Below are 20,789 nucleotides of genomic sequence, written 5' to 3' on the forward strand. Positions count from 1 at the left end.
CATTTTATTGATATACTATATTTTACTTATCCGTTTATCAGTTGACGGACATTTGGGTTATTTCCACTTTTGGCTATGATGAATAATGCTGCTATGAACATTCACATTCATGGATTTATGTTTTCATTTCTCGGGTATATACCTAGGAGTAGAATTGCTAGGCCATATCATATGGTAACTTTATGTCAAACATTTTGAGGTACTGCCAGACTTTTTCAAAGTGGCTGCACCATTTTACATTTCTGCCAGTAGTATTTGAGGGTTTCAGTTTCTCCATATCCTCTCCAACACTTCTTATTGTCTGTCTGTTTGGTTATAGCCATCCCAGTAGGTGTGGAGTAGTTTTGATTTGCATTTGGTTTTTATTTGCATTTCCCTAATGGCTGATGATAATGAGCAACTTTCCATGTAGCTATTGGGTATTTGTATATATTCTTTAGAGAAATGTCTATTCAGATTCTTTCCCCACTTTTTAATTAGGTTATTTATCTTTTTTATCACTAAGTTATATATTCTAGATGCAAATTCCTTATTAGATATGTGACTAAATATTTTCTTCCATTGTCTTTTCATTTCTTGATGATATCATTTGAAGTGCGAAAGTTTTTAATTTTGATAACGTTCAGTTTACTTGTTTTGTCTCTTGTGCCTTGATGTTGTGTCTAAGAAGATTTTGCGTGACCCACAATCACAAAGATTTACTTCTCTGTTTCAATAGTTTTATAGTTTGAACTCTTACATTTAAATCTGTCATCCATTTTGAGTCAGTTTCTGCATGTGGTGTAAGGGAGCAGTCCAGCTTCATTCTTTTGCATGTGGATATCCAGTTGTCCCAGCACCGTTTGTCAAAAAGACTATTCTTTTCCCCATTCAATTAACTTTGCACCATTGTCAAAAATCAGTTGGCCATAGGTACCAGGATTGATTTCTAAACTCTCAATTTTGTTTCTCTATATCTCTTGTTATGCTGGTACCACCACACTGTCTTGATTACTATAGCTTTGTAGTAAGTTTTGAAATCAAGAAGTATGAGGCCTCCAAATTTGATCATTTTTTCAAGATTGTTGTAGCTATTCTGAGTCCATTGCATTTCTATATGAATTTTAGAATCAGTTTGTTAATTTTTGCAAAGAAGGCAGCTGGGATTTTGATACGGATTGTGTTCAATCTGTAAATAAATTTGGAAAGTATTGCTGTCTTAACAATATTAAATCTTCCAATTCATGAACGTGGGGTGTCTTCCATTTATTTAAGTTTTCTTTAATTGCTTCAAGCAATGTTTGTTTGTTGTTGTTGTTTGTTTGTTTGTTTTGAGATGGAGTCTCGCTCTGTCGCCTGGGCTGGAATGCAGTGGCCGGATCTCAGCTCACTACAAGCTCTGCCTCCCGGGTTTACGCCATTCTCCTGCCTCAGCCTCCCGAGTAGCTGGGACTACAGGCGCCCGCCCGCCACCTCGCCCGGCTAGTTTTTTGTATTTTTTAGCAGATACGGGGTTTCACCGTGTTAGCCACGATGGTCTCGATCTCCTGACCTCGTGAACCGCCTGTCTCGGCCTCCCAAAGTGCTGGGATTACAGGCTTGAGCTACCACGCCCGGCGTGTTGTTTGTTTTTTGAGACATGGTCTCACTCTATCACCCAAGCTGGATTGCAGTGATGCAAACATGGCTCACTGCAGCCTCAACCTCCCAGGCTCAGACAGTCCTCCTGTCCAGCCTCCCTAGTAGCTGGAACCACAGGCACATGCCACCACGACTGGGTAATTTTTTAATTATTTGTAGAGAGAGAGTCTCCCTATGGTGCTCAGGCTGGTTCCTAACTCCTGAGCTTAAGTCATCCTCCTGTCTGCAGCTCCCAAAGTGCCAAGATTACAGGTGTGAGCCACTGCTCCTGGCCTTGTAGTTTTTATAGTATAAGTTGTCTCAGTCCGTTTTGTATTGCTGTAAAGCGGGAGTCCCCAACCCCTGGGCCTATTAGGAATGGGCCACACAGCAGGAGGTGAGCAGCAGGGTGAGCAAGCATTACTGCCTGAGCTCCGCCTCCTCTCAGATCAGCGATGGCATTAGATTCTCATAGGAGTTCGAACCGTGTTTTGAAAGGCACATGCCAGGGATCTAGGTTTTGCACTCCTTATGAGAATCTAATGCCTGATGATCTGAGCTGGAACAGTTTTATCCCATACCCCCACCTCCCATCTCCCTCGTCCATGGAAAAATTGTCTTCCATAAAACCGGTCTCTGGTGCCGAAAAGGTTGGGGACCACTGCTGTAAAGGAATACCTGAGTCTGGGTAATTTCTAAAGAAAAAAGGTTTATTTGGCTCACAGTTCTATAGGCTGTAGAAGAAGCATGGCACAGGCATCTGTTTCTGGTGAGGGCATCGGGGAGCTTCCAATTATGGCAGAAGGCAAAGGGGGAGTAGGTGTGTCACATGGCAATAGAGGAGAAGGAGAAAGAGAAAAGGAGGCACTGGGCTCTTAAATAATCAGATCTGAGGAGAACTAATAGAATGAGAACTCACTCATTACCTTCAGGACAGCAACAAGCCATTCATGAGGGATCCACCCACATGACCCAGACACCTCCCACTAGGCCTCACCTACAACACTGAGAATCAGATTTTAACATGAGATTTGGAGGGAACAAATATCCAAACTATATCAACATCTTATTTTTTTTTCGTTAAATTATTTCCTAAATATTTTATTTTTTGATGCTGTTATAAATGGAATCATTTTCTTAGAAATTTTTTTTTTTTGGAATTCTCATTGCAAGTGTATAGAAATACAATTGATTTTTACACATTGATCTTACATCCTACAGCCTTATTGGTTTCATTTATAGTTTTTTGGTGGATTCCTTAGGACTTTCTATATGCAAGATTATCTCATCTGCAAATAGAGATAGTTTTACTTCCTTTCCAATAGGGATACCTTTTATTTCTTTTCTTGCCAGTTACCTTGGTTAGAACTTCTAGAACAATGTTGAGTAGAAGTCTCAAGAGCTGACATTTTTGTCTCGTTCTTGACCTTAGGGTGAAAACATTCAGTCTTCTATCAGTAAGTATGACGTCAGCTGTGAGATTTTTTCATAAATGCCCTTTATTAAGTTGGGGAGGTTCCTTTCTAGTCCTAGTTTGTTTAGTGTTTTTACCATAAAAGGGTGTTGGATTTTTTCAAATGCTTTTTCTGTGTGTATTGAGATGATCATGTGGGTTTTGTCCTCTGTTCTGTTGATCGTTGTATATTGTATGAATTGATTTTCAGATGTTAAAGCAACCTTGCATTCCTGGGATAGATCCTGTTTGTTTGTGGTGTATAATCCTTTTTATGTGTTGCTGGATTTGGTTTACTAGTATTTTGTTGAGGATTTTTGCATCTATATTCAATAAAAGATACTGGTTTGTAGTTTTTTTCCCCCTTGTGATGCCTTTGTTTGGTTTTGGCACCAAAGTAATGTTGGTGTGATGGAATGAGTTGGAAAGTGCTTCTTCCCTCAATATTTTTTGGAAAAGTTTATGAACAATTGGTGTTAATTCTTTAAATGTTGGGAAGAATTCATCAGTCTGGTTCAGGTCTTTTCTTTGGGGAAAGTTTTAAATTTACCAGTTTAATCTCTTTGCCTGTTTTTTTTTTTTTTTTTTTTTTTGTTGAGACGGAGTCTTGCTCTGTCGCCAGGGCTGGAGTGCAGTGGCCGGATCTCAGCTCACTGCAAGCTCCGCCTCCCGGGTTTATGCCATTCTCCTGCCTCAGCCTCCCGTGTAGCTGGGACTACAGGTGCCCGCCACCTCGCCCAGCTAGTTTTTTGTATTTTTTAGTAGAGACGGGGTTTCACCGTGTCAGCCAGGATGGTCTCGATCTCCTGACCTCGTGATCCGCCCGTCTCGGCCTCCCAAAGTGCTGGGATTACAGGCTTGAGCCACTGCACCCGGCCTCTTTGCCTGTTTTAGATTCATTCAGATTTTCTGTTTCCTCTTGAGTTGGTTTCAGTAGTTTGTGTCTTTCTTGGAATTGATCTATTTTATCGAAATTGTCTAATTTGTTAGATACTCATGGTATCTTTTCTTATTTTTTAATGGAATTAATAAGCCCTATTGTGCCTTTTACACAGGGTTAATTTGAGGATCAGGTTAGGTAATGTTTATGAAAGTGCTTTGAAGGCTGTATAAGTATGAAGTATTTTATTTGTTCTAAATTTTTAATTACAGGAAAACAATTGTTCTAGAACAAATTTTACATTAAATTCCTTTGCATTTTTCACACTCAACGTCAAGAGTAGCCCAGTGTTAACCACTGTTGCAATTTTTTTTTTTTGAGATGGAGTTTCACTCTTGTCGCCCAGGCTAAGTTCAGTGGCACCATCTTGGCTCACTGCAACCTCCGCCTCCTGGGTTCAAGCAATTATCCTGCCTCAGCCTCCCAAGTAGCTGGGATTACAGGCACCCACCACCATGCCTGGCTAAGTTTTTGTATTTTTAGTAGAGATGGGGGTTTTGCCGTGTTGGCCAGCCTGGTCTCGAACTCCTGACCTCAGGTGATCCACCCACCTCAGCCTCCCAAAGTGCTGGGATTACAGGCGTGAGCCACTGAACCCGACCTGTTGCAATTTTTTATTTTTCAGATGTGATCTCACTCTTTTGCCCAGCCTGGAGTGCAGTGGCACTATCACAGCTCACTGCAGCCTCAACCTCCTAGGCTTAAGCGACCCTCCTGCCTCAGCCTCCTGAGTAGCTAGGACTGCAGGCAAACACCCCTGCACTCAGCTAATTTTTAATTTTTTTGTAGAATCAGGGTCTCCCTATGTTGTCCAGGCTGATCTCAAACTCCTGGGCCCAAGTGATCTCCCTGACTTGGCGTCCCAACTGTCTACGGTTTATGAAGTTTTTTAACATTTGTGATTTACTCCTCCTCTGTGAGTTGCACTTGAGGGGAGAGATTATTGCCCTTGTTACCAAAGGAATATGAACTAAGATTGAGTTGAAAGGACAATTAAAGTGATTTTTGGACCTATTTCCCTATTTCTTGAGGGATAGCAGAACATAGATCCTATAGTATCAGGCTCACAGGGCATCAGTGCCCCATTAGGAAGTCATCTTTGGGCTCTGACCCATTTGTTTTTGGCTAGCATTGAGAGCAGCTGTTTCCTTTCTTCTCTGATGACTCACTGAGCATGATCTATTCTTTGGCTTCCTAACCTCTCTCATAGCCCATACCTTAGATGAATTATTCACATTCCCACCTCTTCGCAGCTTACTTCTAAGTCAATAATAAAGATCCTTTAAAAATACAAGTCAGCTGGCCTTCAAAAATAAAGCATAATTTTTTCTAGAGGTTTCTTCTTTTGCTGAATATGAAAACAAATTTAAAAAGGAAGTAATTCATTGAGAAAGGGATTCTGGTGACACAGGAAATGACTCCTTTAAAAGCAGAAGTCCAGCTGCAGGGTTTTCTGCGCAAATGTGTTGTGGGCCTTGAGGTGGCAGGCCTATGAGGCGGTGGTAGGGCTTTCCTCCTGACTCAGTACTCAGCTGGTCTCAAGGGGCTTTGAGTGTGGCTTTTTCCTCCTTAACTGGATGCCGAATAGGCCCCTTGCACTTATTTTGGGACTCCATTGTGCCTGTGCCCAGCACAGGGTGTGCTGCTGGTGGTAAGGACCTGTGCTTGGTTGGTTGGTTGGTTGGTTGGATGGTGATCTGAGAAGATACTGTGTGGTTCAATTTTAGGGCTTCAGGTCCTAGCAAAACTACCAGTTTAAATGAATTACAGAGTGCCGACATTGAACATCTGGTTTGGATGTTTATTAGAATTTCTTAACACTATGGCTTACAGTCAGTTGCTTTTATATGTTTGTAAAATTTCACCATTAGTGGTGAGCCTTCCAAATTTGTGGCATCCTTTTTGTGTCTTCTATGTGGCCCTCAGTGGCAGAGATGCACACTTGGGGCTTGAATTCAGAAATCTAGGCCACTGCCTTGGTAACCAGGGTTTCTATTCTCTTGTTGTCAGAGGCTTGCTTAGTATGAGACATATTGCAACCTGGGCAGTTGTGTGAAGCTGTGAGGTCACCTCCACTAATGAGGACAGAATAGAGGAGCTAGGGGATAATTCCATCTATTTGAGATACCTGGTCCCAGTGTGGTCATGTGGGTTCCCTGTCTGACTTCTGAGTGCTCAGAAGCATGGCCCCAGGGGTTTGTTCTAGAGACAGGCCGTCTGCTTCCATCCTGGCTCCATCCTACTCCCAGTGGTGTGACAGCACAGAGCAATATCCTTCACTCTATCATGCCATCAGCAGGAACCCTGGAGCCCTTCTTCCTTGGTTTATGGTCCACTTGGGTTTTCTCAGGTTCATCCTGTGAATGAAGAGAAATTAAATGAATGAAGATAGCTCTAGAATTAATTGTGGGGGGGGGCCTCTAGCATGATTGAGTCATGGTCTGCCTGTGTGTGTGTGTGTGTGTGTGTGTGTGAGAGAGAGAGAGAGAGAGAGAGAGACAGAGAGAGAGAATATAAAGTCCATCCCTCTATCTTGGGAGGAGGAAGAAGGATGGGGCTGGCTAGGTTGAGAATGGGAGTCCTGTGATGAAGTGGAGGCAGAGGAGAAATGGGTAGAAGGGGACTTGGTTTTGGGTAAGAAGATATTTTTGTGCTTACTAAGAAGGATTCTAGGCCTGTATTCTTGCTGCTCAATAGACTGTGTTTATGTATCAGTGGCTAACCTGTAGCCTGTGGAATATGTAGTTCTTTTCTATACCAGTTCTCTGATTCTCCAGCCCCAACCAGGTTTTCAAAAAGTCAGTTCTATTCTGATACTTACTTCCTCGAGTTAGCCTCAGACTCCAAAGGCTTAAGGGCTCAATCTCACAAAACAGTTCTCACTTCAGATGCCAGTTGCAAGTCCCGTATCCCAGTCACCTGCACTTCTGTCTGACTTTTCTACAAGTTTTGGGGTTTTCATACCCTCGCCCAAGTTTGATAATTCATTAGGATAACTGAGAATTCAGGAAAATGCTAAAGTTTACTGGTTTGTTATACAACTCAGGAATAGCCACATGGAAGAGCTGGGTATAAGGAGGAGCGCGCGGAGCTTCCATGCCCTGTCTGGGAACGCCACTCTCCGTGCACATCTGTGTTTGCCAGCCCAGAAGCTCTCTGAAGCTCATACTTCCAAGAGTTTTTATAACTTGGTCTCCAGCCCCCTTCCTTCTTCAGAGATGGGGGTGGAGAGTGCTGAAAATTCCTGTCTTCTCATTGTGCATTTGGTCTTTCTGGTGGCCAGCCCCCATCCTGAAGCCACTTGGATATGAGATACTGTTTATGTGTTTTGAGGTCAGAAAGAGAGCCAGCGTGTGTATGTGAGAATACAGGAGACTTGTCCAAATTCTGGCAGCTTTCTCAATTATCATATCAGATGTTTAGAAACCCATAAAAAGGACTATCTGTCGAAAGGAAAGGAAGTGGTGGACAGATCTAAAAGGAGCTCTTAGACAATATTTTGCCATACAGTTAAAATCTGGGAGGGAAAAGTCAAGCATAGCTGAGAATAATGCCAAATCTGAAGTGTTAATGTACATTGTTTTCCAAGTGGTTGCTGTCTTATCTCTTCTTAAATGAGATTCTACATGTAAAAGCAGCTAACCAGTTGATTCTCAGTATGTTAGTTGAATACATTTCTCTGAAGTTTCAAAAATATTTTGTGATAACATTTCCCCTCTTCTAAGACTTTCAAGTTTTTTCGTAGATTTGAATTTTAACCCAGTATATATTCAGCATACCAGAGTGCAAACTAGAATGTTAAGCTGTTTCCCTTAATCCTTAAAATTTTGCATTCCGTGCCTTTTCTTTTAAAAAAAATATAGAGAGAGGGAAGAACTCTTTTTACTGAGAATAGTCTTTACCCTGAATAAGCATAAAAAGCATCTACTGTTTAAGATCACCCGTGGGCGATTCACACAACCTTTTAGATTTAGGGAAAGCTGACTATTGAAAGGAAGAGTTTCATTAACAGTAACAAATGGGCCAGAAGTGGAAATTTTGGTCTATTTGTGGATTTCCTCTGTGTTTGCTTTTAATTCATCTACTGATCTAATCTCTGTCTGTATTCACCAAGCCTCTAGGCAATGCTGTGCTTGTCAGAATCAAACTCATCAAACTCATTCTAGAGAGAGAGCCTAACAGTGCCCTGGAAGAAAGTGTTTAGGGAACACGGGATTTCTATAAAAATGGAAAGGCCCATAAAGGTAGGTTAGTTGCATAACAGTGCTTTCAGATGAAAAGCAAGGCCTGACTGCTGTGGCCCAAACTCTTTGTTATGGGAGATTCGGACCTGGAGCCTACTGAGGATCTGGATATGTAACTTATTACTAAAAGTTACTCGTGGTGGAATACTTGAAGTTTAGGTTCTTTCCTTTCCTTTTTCTTTTCATTTCCCAGGGACTTGCTGTGTTGTCCAGGGTGGAGTGCAGTGGTGTGATCATAGATCACTGCAGCCTCCAACTTCTAGACTCAAGTGGTCCTCTTACCTCAGCCTCCTGAATAGCTGGGACTACAGTCATGTGCCACCATGCTTGGCTAGTTTACTTTTATTTTTTGTAGAGATGAGGTTTCACCATGTTGCCCAGGTTGAGCTTGAACTCCTGGGCTCAAGCAATCCCCACTACCTTGGTCTCTCAAAGTGTTGGGATTACAGGCTTGAGCTGCTGGGCCCTGCCTAGTGTTTTAGGGCAGCACGAGGTATGTGGGGTCAGCTGGTACTGAGACACTTGCTGATAGTGTAAATGCAAATAGAATCTTACCCAAACATACCTTTTCAAGTTATGTGGTTAGTTTGTTTTTCTCTTTTTTTTTTTTTTCCATTCTCAGGGCTCCCCAAACTGGTTTAAGTAAATGAGCATTCCTCTCCCACCCACTGCCTCTGCCTGTTTGGACCTTCTCTTGGTGACTGAAGGTGCCAGACGGAGATATGGGGTCTGCAGTGACTTGGTGTAGGGCTGATCAAGTTTATTTACCTGGCACCTGCCCTGAGCTGGCCAAGAAATGACTCAGCGGGGGTGTCTTTTCAGGGGAGTTCCTTCAGCCCTCTGCTCAGCCTGGGGACTGAGTGGGATGGTGTTTGTTTTCCTTCTCCATTCCACCATGACAGGGCCATGCGTTTTACAATGTAGCAGATAAGGCTCCCTGTCACTGATGCTAACTTTGCATAAATCTCTTGATTCCCAGCTGCTTGACTGATGTAGGAACACAAATACCAGTGAGGAGCATGTGGGGGTGAAGCCATCTCACACAGTACTACCCTTCCTAGGTGTAGGGTGAGGAGATGACACGGCTGTTGACCCTTCTTAAACTGCAGAGCGTTTGGTGTCCAGGGACAGTTGCTGGGGCAGGGTCAGACTTAGAGCTTTTGTCTTGTGCTGAGGTGTGCTCCTTTTTCTTTCCTCCTCCTTCCCTGGCTCTCAGGTGGCTTTGCCCCTGTCACTGATTGGTGCACACCGCGTTTTGAGAATCTCAGGGACTCAGTTTGGTAAAAGCAGCTGGTGGAGATGCTGGAGAGAGGAGGAAGACTCTAAAAGGAGTGGGTACATGTGGAAGAAAGTGGGAAAGGCCCTGTCCTTGTGTTACGGAGATTAGGGCAGAAATAATAAGCTAGGAGAGAGTTTGGCAAAAGGTAATTCTCATAGACTCCTTTCTTTGGGGGCTCTGGGATTGATGGTGAAGGAGTCTGGGTGACAGAAAAAAAAAAGAACCCCAAGAGGTGGATGAGTGTGGGACTTACAGAAGGAGGGGAAAAGGGCTTCTCAGCTCCTGATAGCTGAGTGTTGGTAGCGCTTTACTTCCCTTCCCTTTAACCCTTAGGTTTTCTGGAAGCTACAGGGATAGAACACATAGCCCTGGATATTCTGGCCCTGGGATCCTATGAAGGAGAATGGTAGTAAATGTTTAGGAGTCCATGATAAAAAGAGTGAGAGAGAAATTGTGTAACTGTAAAAAATCTTTAAAAAACTAGGATCAGCTTCCAACACTACATACAAAAGTAGAACTTGTATTCCCATTGCCCAGATAAAGGACTATCAAGATTTTGCCATACTTGCTTCCACCATCCTCCTTTTTTTGTTTTTTCATTTTGTTACTTAGGTATTTTTAAAAGCAAATTCCAGATATCATGATACCACCTATGATCATGTCATTATACCTATGATGTAATAATTATCAATAATATTACTCTTTTAATTTAAAAATCTGTTTAAAATTCAGGTTTTATCTTATCTTAGATTCATATTTTTTAGGTAAACTTTTTTTAAAATAAACTTCTGGCTGGGTGCAGTGGCTCACACCTGTAGTCTTAGCATTTTGGGAAGCCAAGGCAGAAAGATCAGTTGAGGCCAGGAGTTTGAGACCAGTATGGACAACATAATAAGACCCCATTTCTACAAATTTCTTTTTTTAATTAGCTGGGCACGCTGGCCATATGCCTGCTGTCTCAGTTTCTCAGGAGGGTAAGGCAGGAGGATTGTCTGAGCCTAGGAGGTTGAGGCTGCAGTGACCTATGAGTGCTCCATTGCACTCTAGCCTGGGTGACAGAGCAAGACCATGTCTCCAAAAAATAAATAAGTATTTAAAACTTAAAATTAGGATTTAAAATATGTTAAAGCTCAAAGATGAAAGTGTAGAATGGATATCACTTATTATTATGTTGTATTCAGTGTGAATTACGATGATCACATCTATATCCATGGCTCTGGTGATGTCAAATATTATTCCCAGCCCAGATTTCTTCTCTGAACATACTTCTACCTATTCAACATCTCTGCTTCAAAATCCCCGAACAGGCCAGGTATGGTGGCTCACACCTGTAATACTATCCCTCTGGGAGACTGAGGTAGGAGGATGATATGGGCGCAGGAGTTTGAGACCAGCCTAGGCAATGTAGTACGACCCCCTGATCTGTACGTAAAAATTAAAAACTAGCCGGATGCAGTGGTGTGCCTGTAGTCCCAGCTACTTGGGAGGCTGAGGAGGGAGGAACGGTTGAACCCAGGAGGTCGAGATTGGAGTGAGCCAGGATCACGCTACTGTCTTCAAGCCTGGGTGACAGAGTGAGATCCTGTCTCTAAAATAAATAAAGTATAACAATGTATTTAAGCTATGTTTAAATATTTTGTAAATGAAATATGGAATGATGAAAAAAAAAAACAAAACCTGAAACGGATCTCAACATGTCCAAGGCCAAACCCATGGCCCTACTCCAACAGTCCCTAAGCATTCACTAGTATTTCCTGAATCTCGCTGAATGGCACTAGTCTTCTAGTTTCAAAGGCTCAAACTTACAAATCATCTTTGCTACCTCTTCCTACTTCAGTCCTGTATCCAGCTTATCACCCAGCCTTATCAGTCTCACCTCCTTATTTCCTCTCTAGAGTATAACTTCTCTTCCTGTTGCGGGAAGTCAGGGACCCTGAACGGAGGGACCAGCTGGAGCCGTGGCAGAAGAACATAAATTGTGAAGATTTCATGGACATTTATTAGTTCCCAAAATTAATACTTTTATAATTTCTTATGCCTGTTTTTACTGCAATCTCTGAACATAAATTGTGAAGATTTTATGGACATTTATCAGTTCCCAAATAATACTCATAATTTCTTACACCTGTCTTAACTTTAATCTCTTAATCCTGTTATCTTCGTAAGCTGAGGATGTATGTCACCTCAGGACCACTATTGTACAAATTGATTGTGGAGCATGTGTGTTTAAAAAATATGAAATCACTGCCCCTTGAAAAAGAACAGAGTAACAGCGATTTTCAGGGAACAAGGGAAGACAACCATAAGGTCTGACTACCTGCAGGGTTGGGCAGAATAGAGCCATTTTTCTTCTTGGAGAGAGCCTATAAACGGACATGCAAGTAGGAGAGATATCGCGGAATTCTTTTCCCATCAAGGAATATTAATAATACCCTGGGGAAGGAATGCATTCCTTGGGGGAGGTCTATAAATGGCTGCTCTGGGAGTGACTGTCTTACGCAGTTGAGATAAGGACTGAAATACACCCTGGTCTCCTGCAGTACCCTCAGGCTTACTAGGATTGGGAAATTCCAGCCTGGTAAATTTTGGTTCTCTGCTCTTGAACCCTGTTTTCTGTTAAGATGTTTATCAAGACAATACATGCATAGCTGAACATAGACCCTCATCAGTAATTTTAATTTTGCCCTTTGCCTTGTGATCTTTGCTTTGCCCTTTTCCTTGTGATCTTTATTGGCCTCAGAAGCACGTGATCTTTGTGACCTACTCCTTGTTCATACACCCACTCCCCTTTTGAAATCCTTAATAAAAACTTGCTGGTTTTGCGACTCGGGGGACATCACGGACCTACTGATATGTGATATCACCCCCGGCGTCCCAGCTGTAAAATTCCTCTCTTTGTACTCTTTCTCTTTATTTCTCAGATTGGCTGACACTTAGGGAAAATAGAAAGAACCTACGTTGAAATATTGGGGGTGGGTTCCCCCGATACTTCCTATTCATTAGCATCACCCTTGTCAAAGCCCCTAGAATAACATACTAGCAGTTTTACATGTTCCATTTTTACCCTCTTTAATCCTTTTCCACATTGCAACTGGGGTCTGTTCAAAATATAAACCTGAGTATATTCTTTGCTGCTTAAAAACTCCTTATGGCTTCCTGTTGCTCTTAGAATAGAACCAGATTCTTGACAAGGCCTGCAAGGCTCTGTAAGCATGATGCCTTTCTATTTTCCCAGCCTCATTTCTCCCTTTCATTCTTTCAGTAATTATTTAATCAATATCTCTCTATCCTGCTAGTCTCTAAACTGCAGGAGAACAGAGCCTCCTCTTTTTTGCTTGCTGTTACATCCCCAGTGCCAAGGGCAGAGCCCAGTACATAAAAATGCTTGGGTATTTGTTGAATGACTGAGTGAATGTGTGAGTGAAATGGAGGGGTGAACCATTCCTGATGGATAGGGAGCTGGCTTCTCTTTGCACTCAATGCATGTTTGTTTGTTTTCTCTTATACTGAGTTGAAATCCACTTTCCTCTTAATAGTTGTCCACATGATCCTAATTTTATCCTCTGAAGCTACAATAATTCTAATCCCTTTACCTCAAGTGCCCTTAAAATATTTGCAGACTCTATAGTGTTTCTTAGTTTTCTAGGCTAAATATCTTAGACTGATTGTTTACAGATACGCCACCTTGATCCACATTCCTCTAAGGACATTCATTTTTGTTCACAATTTTTTTAAGATGAGGAGCTTAGAACTGAATTCAGAATCTAACTGAATTCACAATCCCAGATGTTGTGCAATCGAGGAGACTACAAGAAACTTTTCTGGCAATCAAGAGATGAATTTAATCTGTGGTTTAGTACCTAGGCCTTAGAGTTTGGACAGATTTGGGTTTGCCTACTGGTAAAGACTGATGTCTTGGTTCAATAGGATAATATCAGTGAGCTCTTAGTAGCCCATTGCCTGGTCCATCCAAACCCTCAGTGCATTTTACTCAGTACTGTTGTCATTGATGTTTCTGTTTATCTGTTAATGGGATCTGAGATTGCATTTGCTTTGTGCTCAGGTATGCCACCATGGTTGTATTGAGTTTGCAGTTAACTGCAATTGCGTGTTAGAAAATGTTGGCTGATTGTTCAGGTAGGTCTCTCATCCTGTACTTACATACAGGTTTGCTCTTTATCTCTGAGCTCCTTGAAGACATTGCATAGGACGTGATTGTAATGTGCATCCTTTCATATCAGAAGGGTTTATGTATTTGTCTCTTATTAGGTGACATCAGTTGATCTCAGAATCTTGGGACTTGAGTTTTCTGTGCACTTTAGTTTGGATACATTTGGTCTCAAAGGGCAGAAATCCACTCAGACTAGCTTAAATACGTATACATCATTGAGAAAGGGGAGTTTCATGGAAATTAAGCTGGGGCAGTGTAGGTAGGCCTTTGTGGGCATTGAAAAGTCCTCAGGTACCTCTGTTCTCTATCACTTGCCAACTGGTGTAGGATGGTCTTCTGTCTCTATTTTATCCTGACCTCAGCCTCCTACAGATCCACTTACTGTCTTAATTCAGATTCTTGAGAGAGAATCTGTTGATTATTTGTATCACTTGGATAATGCAAATAGAACTTATTTAGGAAAAGACTAAGTAGAGCAAGGGTCTACTGCAGTATATCTGATGTGGTGTTAACATTTTGTAGGTCCAGAGGAGCCATTGGACATCAACAGCTTAAATGTGAGGGATGCAGATGGGTACTGAGTTCCCAGGCACAGCCTGACAGTTTCAGGATTAGAATTTTATGCAGTGAGCAGATTTGAATGGTTGGAAGTTAAAAATACAAATACAGTCATTCACCACGTAATGATGTTTTGATCAGTGACTGACTGCATATATGATGTGATCATGTAAGATTATAATACCATATTTTTACTGTACCTTTTCTGTGTTTAGATACACAAATACTTAGCATTGTGTTACCATTGCCTACAGTATTTCAGTATGGTAACATGCTGTTCAGGTTTGTAGCCTAAGAGCAATAGACTATACAATAGGTATGTAGTAGATATACTATCTAGGTTTGTGTCAAGTACACTCTATAATGATCACACAGTGACCTGCACAATGACGAAATCACCTAATGACAGATTTCTCAGAATCTGTTGTTAACCAACACATAACTGTATTCCCTATTCCACAGAACAGGGTTTAAGTAATCAGACTGTTTCAAAAATAAATGGAAAACCTCCCATATCTGGCCCAGAATCACCTCTTTATAGACCAAAGTACTGAAATAACCAAATAAAAAAAATCCATTGGAAAACAAATCCAAAGCAAATGAAAGGAGGTAGTTCTTGTCCTAACATTTAATATAGGCTAATTAGTTTATGGGTAAATATCACTTTATAAATTGTACACAAGAAAATGCATGTATAATACCAATATTTTAGAAGTAGAATTTTTATTTTTACCAAATCCATCATGATTTAGTTAGGTAACAAGTTCTTCCAGTATATCAGTTTGATTTGTAGTAAAATGTAGTGTAACATAGTTTTCTAGATGGAGAAACAGTGGCTCAGGACCATTTCTTGCTTGTCAGCATATGGAAAGGGTGGCTCTCCCACCATGCCACGCCATCCACTCCTGCTGGGCGCACCAGGATAAAGACGTTAAAATACAACCTCTTGTATAGGATTTTCAAGATCTGTTACCTACAGTGAGGTCATCTGTAGTACAACTGAGAGATGCTGAAGTTCTCCTTAAAAGGATATGTGGGCCGGGCGCGGTGGCTCAAGCCTGTAATCCCAGCACTTTGGGAGGCCGAGACGGGCGGATCACGAGGTCAGGAGATCGAGACCATCCTGGCGAACACGGTGAAACCCCGTCTCTACTAAAAAATACAAAAAACTAGCCGGGCGAGGCGGCGGGCGCCTGTAGTCCCAGCTACTCGGGAGGCTGAGGCAGGAGAATGGCGTAAACCCGGGAGGCGGAGCTTGCAGTGAGCTGAGATCCGGCCACTGCACTCCAGCCCGGGCGACAGAGCAAGACTCCGTCTCAAAAAAAAAAAAAAAAAAAAAAAAAAAAGGATATGTGTATTAAGTTCCTAGAAGGGTTATTTATCCCCACTTACTTCCATATCACCATTTTTAGAGATGCACTTTCCACTTTAACCATAGTTTTCAAAATCTTAAGGCAGTGGAACCTTTTCCTCAAAAAAAAAAAAAAATGTGGACTCTAATATATAATAGACTTTAAGGTGACATATATTATAGTTGTAAAGATTAAAAACATTAGTTTTAAAAAAATGAGATTTGTGAGATTGAAACATACAAAATAACTAAATCAGAGTCTAATTAAAAACTAAGCCAGATGTGGTGGCATGCACCTGTAATCCCAGCTACTCAGGAGGCTGAGGCGGGAGGATGGCTTGAGCCCAGGAGTTCAGGATCAGCCTAGGCAACATAGTGAGACCGTGTTAAAAAAAAAAAAAAAAAAAAAAAGAATCAAATTTATTTCAGTAGTGTTTGGGTTACATGATTGAAAGAACCTTGATTTATGCAGGTCACTAGTTGCAGATAAGTTTTTTAATAATTCAGCTTAGTGCCTGAGAGCATGCCTTAATTAAACTATTCCAAAAGTCTGAAAGAGGAGCAGAGGGGAATTTGTGTTTCAGATTTGAGTTATTAACAATGTCTAACAATTCGTCCAATTTATTAATTTTATAGATGTAAATTTTAGAAATAGTACATAAAGTGGTTCCTCATAAGTTTAAATCTTTTTGGTAGAAAATACAAAACTGAGATATTTAGAAGTATCATTTTAAAAAATCTCAGATAGTTTAGTGCTGTGTCTCTTAAATAGTCACTGTTAAAAGGCACATTTCCTGTTCTGGGTGTTCTCAGATTCTCCAGCACCAACTGGGTTTCCAAGAATTCAGTTCGTTTCTTACACTATCTGGTGCAGACCCCACAAGATAAGGTCTCAGTCCCACGAGACTGCCGCCACTTCAGATACCAGTTGCAAGTCTCAGTGCTTCTGACCAACTGGCTATAAATCTGGGGATTCTCAGAACTCCTCAGTTTCAGTAATTTGCTAGAACGACTCACAGAACTCAGAAAAATACTTACATTTACTGGCTTATTATGAAGGATACAACTCAGGAACTGCCAAATGCAAGGGATACATAGGGCAAGGTATCCCCATACCTGCAGGCGTGCAGAGCTTCCACGCCCTCTGGGCACACCACCCTCCCAGTAAGTCAACGTGTCCACCAACCTGGAAGCTCCCTGTCCCTGTCGTTTGGGAGTGTTTATAGAGGTTTCATCACATAGGTATGATTGATTAAATTATTGGCCTTGGTGATTGAGCTCATTTTCCAGCCTTTCTCCCCTCCCTGGAAGGAGTGGGGATGGTGCTGAAAGTTGCAACCCTCTAATCTTGGCTTGGTCTTTCTGGTGACCAACCCGTTCCTGCAGCTGTCAGGGGACCCCCAGCACCCAGTCATTCATTAGCACACAAAAGACACTGACCAGTCAGGCGGTTCCAGGGGTAGGGAGCTCTGTGCCAGGGACTGAGGACAAAGGCAAAATACATATTTTTATTATACCACCTGTGTTGAATCTAAAAAGCTGACAATAAGCACCAACACTTAAAAGGAGTGATAACTATCTAAACCTTGATATAATCAAGACTCAGTGTTGGACAACTGGCCTGTCTTTTAACTGAGCCAGTTGTACACGGAAACACATGGATATTTGCAGCCCTGGGGTGTTGATGGCTTGTTTTCAGTTGTCTGTCTCCCCATCATCAGCACAAAGAAACAATAACACATTTATAACAGTTCGCATACATGGACAGAGATAATAGACTCTGTACACATAAGTGAAATTGTCAGTACAGTTTAAAATGTTCTTGTTAAAATTTTGTGTGTATTGCAGTTGAGTTTTTAAACTTTCTATTATGAAAAGTTTCACAACTGTATGACAGAGAAAATAATACAATGAAAACTCCCATATACCTATCCCTGGGCAACAGTTACCAAGATTTTGCCATACTTACTATCTCTTTTTAAAAAAATCCTTTCGAAATATGTTAAACCAAATTCTGGTTATGAAGCACTGAGACTTCGTATTAATAATAAACATATATTTATAAGAAAAATTTTAATTGGACATTTGTAGAATATCTGAAGTATATTTGTGAAGTATAATTTATAAACCACTACCCAATAATAATCATAAAAGATTCATGAGAAAGGTGTGTGAGTGCTTTAAAAAAACTATTCCAAATCCCAGCTACTCAGGCAGCTGAGGTGGGAGGATTGCTTGAGCCCCAGAGTTTGAGGCTGCAGTGAGCTATGATCACACCACTGCACTCCAGCCTGGGCAACAGAGTGAGAGACCCCTTAAAAAAAAAAAAAAAAAACAGGCTGGTGCAGTGGCTTGTACCTGTGACCCCGGCACTTTGGGAGACCAAGGCAGGCAGATTGCTTGAGCCCAGTGAGACCAGCCTGGGCAACTTGGCTGTCCTGTCTCTACTTAAAAAATAAATTAAAATAAAAATTAACAAGCTTGGTGGCTCATGCCTGTGGTCCCAATTACTTGGGAGACTGTGGTGGGAGGATCACTTGAGCCTGGGGAGGTCAAGGCTGCAGTGAGCCAAGATCAGGCCACTGTACTCCAGCCTGGGTAACAGAGACACTGTCTCAAGAAAAACAAAAATAAAAACTATTGCTATGATATTCCAGTGGTACTTGACTCTGCTCCTGGATTAGGATTAGGAAGTAGGATTAGAGGGTCATCTCTTAATTTCATTTAAAATCTTGAGATATTATAAGCAATTCACTGAGTTTTCTGTGCTACTCTTGTTTCAGATATCTATGTCAGGAAATCACTTTGTGCTTTAATGAAATCACCTAATTCACACCTTCCTAATATTTGCAGCACTTATCCTAGTAAGACCACAATTAAAAAGGGTTTTTATTTTTCACAAGTGATTTAGAGAATTCCTGGTCTGGCTTAGAGACAGAGGTTCTAAAGAAAAAATAACTTTATTGTTTTATAATTTGTGTCTTAGTAAAATAAGGGCTATTTGTTTTAAAGCCATTTCCATATCTGGTTTTCCAAATTAGCTTTCTTATTTGGTTCTTTTAGTTTTTAGGGCTACGGAGAGATGATTCTGAGTTGGTCACAGTAGATTTTTTAAATTTATTTTTGAAACAGTCTTTTTAAATTCTGTTCTGTGGATACTAGTGGGTTTTTTTCTTTTTTTCTTTTTTCTTTTTTTTTTTTTTTTGAGACGGAGTCTAGGCTGGAATGCAGTGGTGCAATCTCAGCTCACTGCATCCTCTGTCTCCCGGGTTCAAGTGATTCTCCTGCCTCAGCCTCCCGAGTTGTTGGGACTACAGGCATGTGCCACCACGCCCAGCTAATTTTTGTATTTTTAGTAGAGATGGGGTTTCACCATGTTAGCCAGGATGGTCTCGATCTCTTGACCTCATGATGTGCCCGCCTTGGCCTCCCAAGATACTTGTGTTTTTAACATCCAAAGATTCAAATCTGTTCACTGCATAAAGTTCTGACCCTGAAGCTGTCCAGCTGTGCCTAGGAACTATCTCAGCGCCAATCTGACTCCCTGCGCTGTAGCTGTTGGTTTCTAAAGATTCCTCCAGGCCAGTTTTACCCTACAGAATGTTAACATCATTTAATATACATTGCAGCAGACTCTTGCTCTATTTATCCTTTTTCTAAATAGCCCTTTTGGTGTAGTTGCCATTCGTATCACTTGGGTAATGCGCATACACAACTTGGGATAGGAAAAATTCATTTTAGGGTGTTGTGCTACTCTTCTTTTTCAGGCTGTGCTGCCATCCTTGCTGAACTTTAGAGATGGTTAATAAAAGCAAAGGGGGAAGAACTTGCTATTTGTTTATATGAATTCAGGTAGGAAAAGATATTTACCAATGACAGAAAGATAATTCTTTAATAGGTGGTTTTTGTGTTTCATTTTAGAATCACAAGAAGCTGATGAAGAGCTTGTAGCAGAAGTGGTTGAAAAATGTTCATCTAAGACTTGTTCTAAACCTTCAGAAAATGAAGTGCCACAGCAGACCATTGATTCTCACTCAGTCAAGAATTTCAAAGAGGAGCCTGAACATGATTTTAGCAAAATTTCCATTGTGAGGCCATTTTCAATAGAAACGAGGGATTCCACGGATATCTCGGCAGCCCTTGGAACAAAAGCAGCTCATGGCTGTGTAACTGCAGTCTCAGGCAAGGCTCTGCCTTCCAGCCCGCCAGACGCCCTCCAGGACGAGGCGATGACGGAAGGCAGCATGGGGGTCACCCTTGAGCCCTCCACAGAAGCCAGTCTAAAAGCTGGCAACTCCTGTCCAGAGCCTGTGCCCAGCAGAAGAAGCAAGCTGAGAAAGCCCAAGCCTGTCCCCCTGAGGAAGAAAGCAATTGGAGGAGAGTTCTCAGACACCGACGCTGCTGCGGAGGGTACACCTCTCCCCAAAGCATCCTACCACTTCAGTCCTGAAGAGCTGGATGAGAACACAAGTCCTTCTTCGCTAGGAGGTGCCATGTTGCAGAAGTCTCCCCCTGACCTTAAAGAAACTCCCGGCACTCTCAGTAGTGACACAAACGACTCAGGGGTTGAGCTGGGGGAGGAGTCCAGGAGCTTACCTCTCAAACTTGAGTTTGATTTCACAGAAGATATGGGAAACATAGAGGCCAGGAAAGCCCTTCCAAGGAAGCTTGGCAGGAAACCGGGTAGCAAACTGATTCCCAAGATGCAAAAAGATGGCATCAGTAAGTCAGCAGGTTTAGAACAGCCTACAGACCCAGTGGCACGTGACGGGCCTCTCTCCCAAACATCTTCCACGCTAGATCCTAGTCAGTGGGAAAACGCCAGCTTCAACCCCTTTGGGAGCCACTCTATTCTGCAGAACTCCCCATCCCTTTCTTCTGAGGGTTCCTACCACTTTGACCCAGATAACTTTGACGAATCTGTGGATCCCTTTAAACCAACTACGACCTTAACAAGCAGTGACTTTTGTTCTCCCCCTGGTAATCATGTTAATGAAATCTTAGAATCACCCAAGAAGGCAAAGTCGCGTTTAATAACGTGAGTGACAGTGGGCGCTGGGTGTTGTGCTCTGTGTCTTCTCTGTGAGTTTGGCAGCTGGCTACTTTTGGCTTTGGTGAACTGAGTTTACCTTTGAGGTGCACCGAGGTTGATACAAAGCTCATAACGTTATCCTGCAGTCTTCACTATTTGGCC

At 41.8% G+C, this 20,789-nt stretch overlaps 1 protein-coding gene across 25 annotated transcripts in view; it reads left to right on the plus strand.

Moving 5' to 3' along the window:
• Nucleotides 1–20,789, plus strand: part of TACC1 (transforming acidic coiled-coil containing protein 1) — a 130,683-nt gene that overhangs the window by 77,900 nt on the left and 31,994 nt on the right. For 20 of the 25 annotated variants that reach the window (XM_025393283.1, XM_025393273.1, XM_025393269.1 and 17 more), the window contains one exon: nucleotides 19,517–20,633. The exons of 4 other annotated variants lie outside the window; for them this stretch is intronic. In XM_025393283.1, coding sequence (XP_025249068.1) covers nucleotides 19,825–20,633 — 809 coding nt within the window. In that variant the 5' untranslated portion in view covers nucleotides 19,517–19,824. Of the gene's footprint in view, nucleotides 1–5,449; nucleotides 5,644–19,516; nucleotides 20,634–20,789 lie in introns of those variants that run through there. One more of the 25 variants, XM_025393278.1, reaches the window with a different exon arrangement.

Source organism: Theropithecus gelada, chromosome 8 (assembly GCF_003255815.1).
Source record: "Theropithecus gelada isolate Dixy chromosome 8, Tgel_1.0, whole genome shotgun sequence".
Classification (NCBI taxonomy): domain Eukaryota; kingdom Metazoa; phylum Chordata; class Mammalia; order Primates; family Cercopithecidae; genus Theropithecus; species Theropithecus gelada.